At 37.3% G+C, this 12845-nt stretch overlaps 1 protein-coding gene across 1 annotated transcript; it reads left to right on the plus strand.

The window, feature by feature from the left end:
* The first annotated feature begins 1961 nt into the window (after positions 1-1961).
* LOC134749300 (transcription factor JunD) lies at positions 1962-4404 on the plus strand. The gene has a single exon (XM_063684198.1). It carries the CDS (start codon positions 2078-2080, stop codon positions 2795-2797), a length of 720 nt encoding a protein of 239 aa, XP_063540268.1. The 5' UTR covers positions 1962-2077; the 3' UTR covers positions 2798-4404.
* Positions 4405-12845: the final 8441 nt, after the last annotated feature.

Raw genomic sequence — 12845 nt, forward strand, 5'->3', positions numbered from 1 at the left:
CCCGCCTTGCTGAAATAATGATTATCACTGCCATCTATCGGTGAATAGCCTACTGACATCAGTCAGTCTAAATTTTACTACTGGACGCTAGATGGCGCTTTTGTTTAAATTTGTTTTGACATCCGTTTTACATCCTACTCTAATCAAAATAACAATAAATATCATATAATAAATATGTTTAAAACCATCTTAAAACTGTATGTTTTTAAGTTTAATGGTGTAAACTTATATTGTTAAGAAAAACATTTCAATGAAATAGCTTATTTACAGAGAAATACGAAAACGGGACTTTGGCGGGAGGTTTGTTTTGCTGATAAAATGATAAATGTATTCTGCCTCGAATTATTTCTACATTTTACAATAGGTAAATATTACATTAGTTTGTTACTTAGGTATTTATTACGCATCGCTGCCCTATCTTTTGTTTGTTTGTATTTCCCCTGTACCTATATATATATATATATATATATATATATATATATATATATATATATATATATATATATATATATCAATTTAACCTTTAAGGTGGTTAGAGGACGTACCTATAATAAAATAAATTAACTATAAAACTTTATTAGTAACGTAATTTATTAAGGGTTTAATCAAAGGTGCTAAAAATCTTGACCGACCGTAGGCATATAATCTCGTCTCTAGTTATAAATTTCGAATAGCCATTCAAGGTCAATTAAGCTTTATCACAGTAACAATAAAATCGTCTTTACAAAACAATGACTTCCAAAATCATAAACGCGGGAATTTTAGTGCACTTTATTTTCCTTCTTATTATTATTAGTGCCGGACTTTATCTGAGCGAGAGGGAGTGTTGCCGCACTGCTCGCTCCCGTGCGCGGTTGTATGACCCTGTCCCGCTTTGCCCGCATAATATTTTTTCGTGCAGGCAGCGCGCCCCGCCTCCTTTGTTTCCATTGCACGATTTACAAGCGATTCGTAATGACGGATGATGGACACGGATTGGTGGAAATAATAGTTTGTTTTTTACAATCACTCAAATCACTGACAATCAGCAGTTGGTGAAGTGGCTGAAGGTGAGTTGAAGTGTTAAATTAAATACATATTTTTTTATACACCTTAAGAGAGTTGCTTTATAAATGTTTGAGAGTAGTGTCAGTGTCAGTATTGGTGGTGAAAAGTGGTGATAGTGATGTAGACTGAATGCTTGAATGATTTTAATTTTTTTGAGGAGACAAGTTTGGTAACCATCATAATAATAAGTATATGTTTTGTTAGTTTTTGTGAGAATAGATGTTATGTTAATATTAACAATTTTGGGAACAAATCAAATTATTGTATTATATATTTTGATTTGTGTTTCCAAATCAAATCCGGCCTTCACCACTGGAGGGCTTCGTCACTTTTCTTTAATTTATGACATCTATTGCAGTTTATAATATGTTAATATTGTTAATCTTTCAATGAATAATGCATTGTTAAAAAGGCAAGTAAAAATATACGCAGCACCATTTGCTTTAAAATTTATAAATAGATATAAGACATATTCAAGTACATATATATATATTAGGTACACCAAATAAATGCTTATCTTCGTGTCACTGCGTGGCTGTCGACAGGTGACGAAATATTCATACGTATTACGTTTCTGTAATTGATATTATTAGTATTATTACACTTTACTCCACCTGTACAAACATAATACCTGCTTATTTATAATGTGACATTTTATAAATTTAGATATAATACGACCGACCGTTACGATATTGTCGGCTTTAGAATGGAAAACGAGCCAGCGATTCTCGGTAATCGCACGAAGTCGTAAACAGCCCCGCTGAGGCCTCGCGCTTCGTTACGATCCGGCCAGCCAATCAGAGCGCAGCTCGGCGCGGTATCACGTCATACCCGACCAACCAGCGAGCGCCCTCATCACGCGACAGCTAAAAATAGCTTATCTGAGTCACTGACATATAAGCAGTGTTCGCTGCTTAACAATGTTTAGAAACAAGTTGAACGTTGAACGAAGAGGACGTGCGGTGCGCAACCAAAAGTTTTAAACTTCGCGCAGTGACTTTAGTGATACCAGAGCGTTTAGTGCGTACACATGGTTCGACACTCCGGCCACGGCATGGAGACTACTTTCTATGACGAACAGTTTCCCTTGAGCGGTCCTGTGGAAAACCTCAAACGGAACCTGACCCTGGACTTGGATATGGGAAGGGGTGGAAAGAGAGCGCGAAACGGACCCCCTTTGCTGTCTTCCCCGGACCTTCAACTGTTGAAACTGGGGTCACCCGAGCTCGAGAAGCTCATCATCCAGAACGGCATGATCACAACAGCGACACCTACACCCGGCGGGCCGGTGCTCTTCCCCGCCGCCACCGAGGAACAGGAAATGTACGCCCAGCCGTTCGTAGAGGCGTTACATAAACTACACCACACCGAACAGCCGACAGTCGTGTCGCGGCGAGTGTACGCGGACCTCGACCGGCCCGTCGACCGCTACCCGACACCTATCATCAAGGACGAGCCTCAAACCGTGCCAAGCGCTTCCAACTCGCCTCCCCTCTCTCCCATAGATATGGACTCGCAGGAGAGAATCAAACTGGAACGGAAGAGACAGAGGAATCGAGTGGCCGCGTCCAAGTGCAGACGGCGCAAGCTAGAGCGTATCTCTAAATTGGAGGACAAAGTGAAGCTGCTGAAGGGCGAGAACGCAGAGCTGGCACAGATGGTGGTAAAACTAAAGGATCACGTGCACCGGCTCAAACAGCAGGTGCTGGAGCACGCGAACGGAGGCTGCCTCATCGAGTCGCACTTCTGATCGCCTCAGCGTCAGCTCCTCCACATTCCATGCTAGTCGCGCCCGCTAGGACGCAGCATACAAAGCGATTTGTGATCTTAATTTTACTGTGTAATATATAGTTAAAAACTCTAGTGTAAGGTGTTAAAGTCGCTACGTTAACGATAGTTCAGAGATTACGTTGCCAGTGATGTGTCGAGGCGAAACCTCGAGAATGAGCTCCCCTCTCAGTGGATCTTCATTCGAGGGATGTACTTAGCGCAATCACGCGTCCGAAAGCTTAAACTCGCATTGTGAGTTGCAGAACAAAATTATTTTCCTTGTATCAGTATTGTGGTGCCTCGTTTAGAATAGTGTAGAAAGGAAAATACGTGCAACGTCATTCGCTCGCAGTCTGACTGAACGAGGTAACGCGACGTTGCCAGTTCTACGGCGAATTTCCCGTTTCAGCGATGTTGCCGCTCTTGCCGTACCGAGGGGATTTCCAACAGTAATTCGTATTGTTGCGCGACGCCCGAATGTAAATTTTTCCCTTCAATAAGTTATATGGGGGTCATAGGGGTTAAAACGCAATATATGGAACACGCCTCCAAACAGGTTTTGACAGGACTTACAGGCGTGTATAAATGAGATAGCGACAAGAGCGGGGAACTGGCAACGGCGCATCAAACCAAGTTACGAGCGGATGTTCTGCTAATTAAAATTCCGCCTGCGCTGCCCTCGCGGAATGGCGGCCATGTGTTCAATTTTGTTGTCGGACGCCCCGAATCATGTTATGTTACACAAGGTTAACTTTTTCATTGTGGCACACAATGGTGTTTCGACGCCATTGTTTGATTGAGTTAGCTGAATGTGTTCATTATTTAACGCTTAATGTTTTAAGACATAATAATGCTGTATGTAAGACTGATTGAGTGTGAGTTTCGATGTTCGTTTGGCTGGTTGTGCGAGCGTGCTTTGCGCACTAATAGTATTTTCCCTGACACGTCGAAGTTTTCTGAGAACTGACCCGGTGCTCTTAAATGTAGGACGCGACTTAAGTTATGCGAGGCCGTCCGTTTTAATATGATGATGGACGAATGTGAGCATTTCATAATCGAGCGACCGATTGACAGTGAGAGAGTGAATGTGAGATGTATGTATTTATTAGTGAGAATGTCTCCTACGACTAGGATGAAGTAGCAATCTCGAGTGCCTACGCTTTGTAAACTAAAGCCTTTGTTTTAATTGTTTTTGTTACCATTAATGTGCTACGGTAAATTGTTCTGTACCATTGTCTTCTATAGATTATTGTAAGTAATATAATAAATACCAATTAACAAGTTGAATTGTTATAGACTTTTTAATGGGGGAGCTAGCTGCAAAGACTTAAAAGCCTGTAAATGATTTTCTTTTTTATAAAATTATTAATGGCTAGCAAACCTAAATACATATTTGTATTATTTTATACAAAATTCGTCAGAATGTTAACAGTAATTTGTAAGTTTATAAGAGATAAATAAAGAACAGTTATACTAAAATAATATATTTCTATGAATGTAACAAAGAATATTGTTTTATACTGAATACATTATTGTATGCTAAAAATCGAAAAGAGAAAATAAAATATGAAGATTATTATACTATTACTTTTTGCTTTCATTTTAAATCGATCAATACACCCTTGTCCCCAAGCCAGACACATGTCAATGTCAAATAGTGAACGACAAACGTAAACGCGGAAGGTAAACAACGGCTGGATGTAGGAGAAAACAGCATTTATTGACTTTTGATCAGTGACGTATGAAATCATCTTATACCTATTACCTACTTAGTGACCTATACTGATTGCAGCAATCATTACTTAATGTAAATGATGTAACACTACATAATACTGACATAACAAAATTAAGTTGATTCATTACAGTTGATTTAGCATATGTTGTGTCGATAAACAATAGGTACCAAACACCATGATGTACTTAATGTTTATACTTCCGCTAAAAATAACATTAGTGATTAACGTCATTCTTTTATAATAATTATCATAAACAGTATATTACAGAAATAAAACCAGGCATAAACCGCAATTCTGAAAAGACATTACGAAATAGTTATTGACCAATATATTCCGTGACTGGCATCTCAAATTAAAATAAGATATACATATCACAAGAAACGACAGGGCATTCAAATTTGAACCAGAGTTTACAAAATAATGAAACGATGCCAAGAATTTCTTAACGAGTCGGATATCCGAATTCCCGAAGATTTAGTTGTAGAAAATATTGACTAACGTGTTAAATGGGTCAGCCAAGAAGGAAACACCTCTACTGCAGCTACCTACGCATTGTTCTCTTGAAAACATCACAGTATTTACTAACAAGCCAATGTTTATCCAAGTACATCGATGTAAACCTGTCATTCACTGTTATATAAACATATGTATCCATAACGTAACATGCAGTTTTGTGGATCGAAACTACGTCAATCACCTAGTTTCTTCAATGCCAAGAACACAATATGCACAAAGTTGACACAGTACATATCTACATTGCACTTTTACTACATTACATTTTCCGCTAACGATTGATGCAATTATTTAATTGCATAATTCCTTTTGAAGTGCTAAGTCGTTAACACGTGGTATATTTACCTACGTCGAACTAATCGATACTGGTTGATATACGAATAACGGAGGGTACGTTTTAAGACGTCGTTAAACGAGTTGTTAGAAGACACAGGCTGACAATATTGGATTGGTTCCAAGGAAATCTATGTGTGCGGTCGAGCGTCCCCGTGAGGGCGTCCGTGCTGGCTGACTCACGTGGATAAAAAAACGCTTAGTGCACAGTGACAATGGCAAAGTCGGAATCGCCGTGTGAATATTTGTTGAAGAACCTTTGTGGTCTTTGTTTCTGGAGCACAATAGGCGCACGCTCGAGTAATCGCCATCCATTACCTTTGTCGTTTTTGATGAGTAGTTTTACGGATATAATTTAGACAACCCTTGATACTATTTATTTAGATTTATAATAACATTCATTTAAGAACAAAGTTATCATATTATGTGTATTTTGAATTACTTACATCCTTTGCTCACCTCCACTGGAATACATATTGTAGATGGTGTCAAAATGACTCAAAAGTTTTAGCTATCTTTAGGCGTTTCAGAAATCAGATATACCTATTGAAAACATAACATGTGGGAGAAACAGAAAATACGCCAGAATGTCTCGAGCCCGAGTCCTCTAAAATTGTATTTTCTGTAGCCCCAACACAACAGTGTCTTATTATATTAAATCGGTCCGTATCGACTGGCTCCCCTCCAAAGCCGCACGTGCCGTGGCGATAAATAAATCACGTAGATTCATTGCACTATTGTTCCTATAGTGAGCATCGCCCCAATATATAAATAGTTAATGTAACTGCTTTATAAATAATTGTACTGCCCAAAACCCGAAACAATACACGGACTAGCCTATTTTTTTTTCAAATGAATTCAGCATAAGTTGGCATAAGCCTGTTGAATGGAAAATCTATGCTGGGCGATTTTTGAATTTCGATCGATCGATTTCATCTCTCGAAAATCGGTGGAAAACGGCGAAATGCTAATTTTTGAAATACAAGCGATATAAATTGGGAATCTAGTGGTATTGACCACTCGTTTTCAATTCTATTAATAGAATTTAAATGCCTAGTAGCAGAGATATTATTGCATGAAATACCTACACGAAATCGAGCGGTCGAAATTCAAAACCAGCCCCCGTTATTTCCTTTTTCTATGATAGTTGTAGATAGATAGATATTTGAAATTAAACCGCTTTGTCAAGGATACAGCGGCGAATATAATAGAAAATATAGGCAACCAAACTACTGGAACTCCGTTAATATTTTACACGCCACTGGTATAATATAATATCATACATACAAATCATACAATATTGTTTTATATACATTAGTATCTAGGTACATACGAGTATACGCGATTACTTGAATGTTTTTGCAGTTAACTGTTTTTTCTTGTAAACCAAGGAATCCAACCAAAGTTCTATCCAGCTGCTATATCAACTAAAATCTCAGTTCAATTATCTAACCTTTGATCCGCCTACGATATCTGCCAATTTGTTAATTAACAAAGGAGGAAATAAGTATTACACGGTTAATTATAGACCATTATATTATTTCAGCCAGACCTATAATGGTAGGCATAATTCTTGTAAACCAAGGAATCCAACCAAAGTTCTATCCAGCGCCTATATCAACTAAAATCTCAGTTCGATTACCTAACCTTTGATCCGCCTACGATATCTGCCAATTTGTTAATTAATAAAGGAGGAAATAAGTATTACACGGTTAATTACAGACCATTATATTATTTCAGCCAGACCTATAATGGCAGGCATAATCAGACGAGTTTATATGTTTTTATTTAGGTATTACTTAACGGTAACTATAGTATTTTTTTAGTTATGGTTTACTTAAATATGTATACTCTTCTCTTTTACTTATGTAAATACTATTTATAATTTAATTTATAAATAGTAGTTGTACAATAGTATAAGGATATATACACAAGGATATATTATCACTACCACAAAAGCTAATTACCAGTTATTGCCGCAGGGAATGCCATGAATTAGCGTAATTAGCGAATAGCGACCATGAAGTCGAGCCATAAATTGCTGCCTATTATCGGGTTATTTGTTAATTTGCCATTGCCATAATCCCAAGCCTTTTTGTAAACTAAATGTGGTAAAGTTTTTCTGAACAATTACTTGATGTAATTATAATTATTATCAAAATTAAAATACGAGGAACACATGTGCGATATACAGGTAAAGCAATTTCACAAACACTTACGTATACACACTTATAAATACCCAGTTCGTTTTGAGCTATTTCTCAATTTGCTGGTCAGTATCAAATCCAGAACTCTCGAAAACGTGTTGTGGAAACGCGCACCAATTAAAATTTTGATACTTTTTTCTGCAAGCATTAAACTAGTTACTTAAATAAATAACAAAATGATGACATAATTAATATTAATTTATTTATACCTTATTGAAATACAGCGTTTACATAAATCGTATACATTCAATATTAATTACCTAATAGTCATCCCTTTTCGTGCCAATGCGGAGGCGGAGGCGGTTGTTTCGAGTTTTCAAATCTAGAACTTTCGTCAAGGTTACGTTCGGAAACAGTGATAAAGTATGGCCGACACTTTTGTGACTCAGATTTTGTTTACCAATGAATGAAATATTATACCAATTATTTATTTTATACAGAATGCAAATTTAATAATGTAAATTAATTAAGCTAAATAAAAAGGAGCCGATTAGTTGGAATACAGAAGTGGTAAAATCAATCAAACGTAAGAAAAAAAACACAGACAACATAGTTTGGCAAGCCATTTCCGTCAGAATAAAAAGGAGGCAAATTTGAAAAATGTAGGCGCGTAGGGTCGGTGGTCCATACAAAATTTGAATTTCGCGCCTTTTGCTACTAACAAAATTGGTTTGCCAAACTATAAAAATCAATATACTTACCTAAAAAACATTACAGAATGTTACATACGCTGTTCTTTGTCAGTCGTACAGTTGTGTAAGTTGGAAGTTCTCTGAATTTTTAGGATTTTTAGGGTTCCGTACCCAAGGGTAAAAACGGGACCCTATACGTGCCTCGAAAATCACGAAAATTTGATTCTCGATCAGATGGCGCCACTAGTTTTGGCCTTCTCTCGTATAGAGGGCGTTGACGGTTTCGCTTGTTATTTATAGTTTTAACGCATATCAGTGAAAGAACATGGGTCAAAATCATATAAAAATAATTAATGCAAATAAAAAAAATCATTTATCCACGTTTAAATACATTTTATCGTATTTTTATGAATCTTCATTTTTAGTTTTAAATTATGTCGATAGATGGCAGTGAATTTACAGTGGTTACAAAATTTACTATGACAGTACCGCTCTATCTTATTACAACCATAGAGTAACTTATACTAGAGCGGTACTGTCATAGTAAATTTTGTAACCCCAGTAAATTCACTGCCATCTGTCGACACACTTTAAAACTAAAAATGAAGATTTATAAAAATACGATAGAATGTATTTAAATATGATAAATGAATTTTTTTATTTGCATTAATTATTTTTATGATTTTGACCCATGTTCTTTCACTGATATGCGTTAAAATTGTTAAATAACAAACGAAACCGTCAACGCCATCTATACGACTGTAGGCCAAAACTAGTAGCGCCCTCTGAACGAGAATCAAATTTTCTTGATTTTCGAGGCACGGTTTTTCCTTAGACTGTATCCATCTATTACGGAGTTATATCTATCTTTGGTTTCATAAAATAAATAATACGTACTATATCTGGAGTCTGTCTGCCATAAATTTTTGGCCAAGCTAAATCGCAGAATTAAGTCTGGCAAAAAAGAGTAGAAATTAAAAAGTGGCTTAAAAAGTGGTTTCAAATCAATCTAAGAAAAACGGGACGACACTACAGTGTTGCCATTTTTAATTTTTTTACTCTTTTTTGCCAGACTGTAGCTTCGTTCGGTCAATAAACACAGCTTAGGCAATTTGAATTAACTGATGAACCATTGTTTTTCCATGTACGTCATTAATTGAGAGCTAATTAACCTCATACCTAACTGGGTCGGCAAGGGAAGCGCGTCACAAGCGTCGCTGCTTTGTTCTTAGACAAAGAGTTGCGCACACGCATGGCACTGCGGCCGCTGCGCAAATCGCATTAGATCGCCGTTTGGGTAGAATATGCGGTTTTTAGGGGCCCTAACGGGACGGGAAAACGGGACCCTATTACTAAGACTCCACTGTCCGTATGTCTGTCACCTCACTAACTCACCAGGCTGTATCTCATGAACCGTGATAGCTAGACAGTTTAAATTTTCACAGATTTAGTATTTCTATTGCCGCTATAACAAAAAATACTAAAAAATACGGAAACCTCGGTGGGCGAGTCCGACTCGCACTTGTCCGTTTAATAGCTTTTAAGTATGTATGTGAAATTTCGTGTTGTTTCACAATGTCACGTAGACAATTACGACCATCATATCCGTACAGTATCCTTACCTACATAATTCCGTGGTCCAGAAATATTGAATAACTATGAATTTTATTTTCAAGGTAGCATCCGCCTATTCCGCCTACGACTACGAGATTATGTAGTTATTCAATACATTTCTCGCCTCGATTACACGTGTCCAGGGGGCCATTGGACTTGTCAAATCCACAGTTGGCACTTGGCTACCGTATGTGCAATTTTCTCATTTTACTTAAGGTACCCATTGGTATGACGTCCCTTATACCCCTGTATATGTTCTTATATAACTTTATTTACATACTTATAACAAAGTAAATTCATCGCGGCGATACATACTGAGCTTTATACATCATGCCCAAAAAGAAAACATGGCAACACTTACACATGTTACTCGAAAAGAAAAATGGCGTCGAGGACTAGTCGTTGACTTCGCGCCGAAAATATTCAAATAAAGAATGGCCGCCATCGCTCATTGTCACCGAGGCGGCCGTGCATTGTCTAACGGCTCTTGTAAGTGTAAAATGAAATTTCTTTGTTTGGCGCTTCGTAAGTTCGTATGAACAGAGACAATCCTTATTGATCATTATGGTTCTTATGCCGTTACAATAAGGTTTACGAATATATAGTCACTTATCAGTGTTGACGATGGTGCGTTCGTCGAGTTTTAAGAATTTTCGACACTTTTATGTTTGTGTCATTTCTAAACTGCGTTGTGTCATTTCTAAATTCTAAAGGGCGTTGATAGATAGTTAATAGATATACACATACAAAATCATTAATTATAATGACTTGTTCTATCTTAGTGTCAGACTAAAGTAGAAAGAATTGAAATGGAAAATTTTAGTTTCTCAAAAAAGTAAGTATGTAACTTTCTTTTAAATGATGGGTTCAAAATATTTAGATCAGTACGGTTTCACTAACTATTATTTTTACCGTACTGATCTAAATATTTTGAAATATATGTGTCTCACGATAGTTTAATTTCGATTAAATGATGGGTTTTTCAATACAGCTGTCATGAATTCAGTGATCCTCTTTATAACGAACACATGGTAGTTTGATGTTTCCAATTTAATTCTAATGCGCGAAATTGGCATGAGAGAATTTCACTTAAATATCGACCATAAAATACTTGTGTACCTATAGTATACGCTTTCACCTCTAATTTCAGAGAAATCATTTGATATTTATGTAGTTGCCAGTATTTCGCTGTGTTTTTCGGAGTAAAGGTGAATGGCTACTAATGTAATGAGCTCTTGGTGTATTGACCCTGACGGCTCGCCTGGCTCCTTGCTTGAATAATTACCATATAATTACATTACACTTAACTAACTAACTTAACTTAACTAACTAAACTAACTAACTTAATAAAGTGTTTACATACATACATACATACATACATACTAACGATCAATCATCGACATTGATTTTCAGGTTGTTATACTATGGAAAAGCCAGACAGGTATTTAAAACAATGAAATGTTTAAATTGCATGACAATTTAAAATAATTAAAATCAGTTAATTGCTCATAATTCCCACACTAGTTAGTCTAGTCCTAATCACACTGCTAGTATGTGGTCCCATCATATTTCCTCCTATTAGGATTAGAGTTTGTCTTTTGTCTTTAAACAAACGAAAAATTCCAAGATGAAATGTTAACTTGTTAAGCCGCCGAACAATGCAACAAAGCACAGTTACAGGTTCCAAACGATTCTAATAGTTCTCATAAATCGAATTGGTACCTAACCTACATAAAATTTACTTTATTTCCTGCAGCTGCAGTGGCGTAGCGTGAACTAATCTAGCCGTGGGCGAAATCGCATCTGCGAGGCCCTTTTCTTTCACTGTGCCCGAAGGGGCCTCGCGCGAGCCCCTCCCTTGGGGCGCGAGGCCGTGGGCGACGGCCCACTTCGCCCACGCCTAGCTACGCCACTGTGCAGCTTGTTCACTGTTTGCAGTGGAAGCTGCAGAAAATTCCTTAAAAATTATGGAAAGCCTCACAGGAATTAAAGTTTGGAAAATCCCCCAAATGAAATTTATGTTGCAGAATAAAATTGTAGGTACATACTCGTAAAAGTAATGCAACATGTTACTAGAAATCCAGCAGTAAAATCGCAAGTGAAGCCACGTTAACTAACTAGCACTGCGCGACGCGATTTGGTTACAATGAGGCGTAAAGTTATCATCGGCTGTTGACCCTGCTGTTAAACACTCGCCATACTTCCAACAAACGTAACATGAGGCATTGTTACAAATACACCATAAACCCTTTGTGAATTACAATATTTGTAATTGTCATTTGGTCGCTGTGGGTGTCGAGATGGTCCAATCCAAATTGGGAGATGCGGGTTGGGATTGGGATTACGGTAAGGCGTGTGATTTAATTTCATAATACGCGTACCTACGAGTAAATCAAATAGGGGCATGGATCGTACAAAATTTCCACCCATATGGGCCCATTGGGTTGTTTTAGAATTTTAGATCCATTGCACAAAAGTCGCTCCCCATTGAAATGAGTAGGAGAGAGAGCACAAACTTTAACTAGGTAATTTCGTCATTGTCATTAGGCAATAGGAATCTCGTTTCGTTTTTGTGATTCGTCGATCGAGCACTTTAGCCTATGACGGACAGATGACGGACACCGACAAGAAGTGAAAAGTTTGTTTAATTTGGACTTTAGTATAGTAATGCGATTGTGGGGTACCTACTACTACTACTGTTCAAATACTAAGTTTCTTTTTTTTTGTAATAAATACTAGTGTAATTATTTCAATTTCAATTATTTATTTAATTCGAATCATTTTGTTCCATATAGTGTAATATTTGACGTGTTTTATGTGCCTAATCTCGACATCCGCATCCGCATCCACATCCGCGGATGTAAGCCTATAAAAATCTGCATCCGCGTCCGCGGATGACAAAAATCGGCATCCGCAACATCCGTGGTTCAGACCAAAAACCATAGGGCCTACCGTGAACACCAAATTGGAGAGAACGCTCTTTGTGTCAATGT

This window comes from Cydia strobilella, chromosome 18 (assembly GCF_947568885.1).
Source record: "Cydia strobilella chromosome 18, ilCydStro3.1, whole genome shotgun sequence".
Lineage (NCBI taxonomy): Eukaryota > Metazoa > Arthropoda > Insecta > Lepidoptera > Tortricidae > Cydia > Cydia strobilella.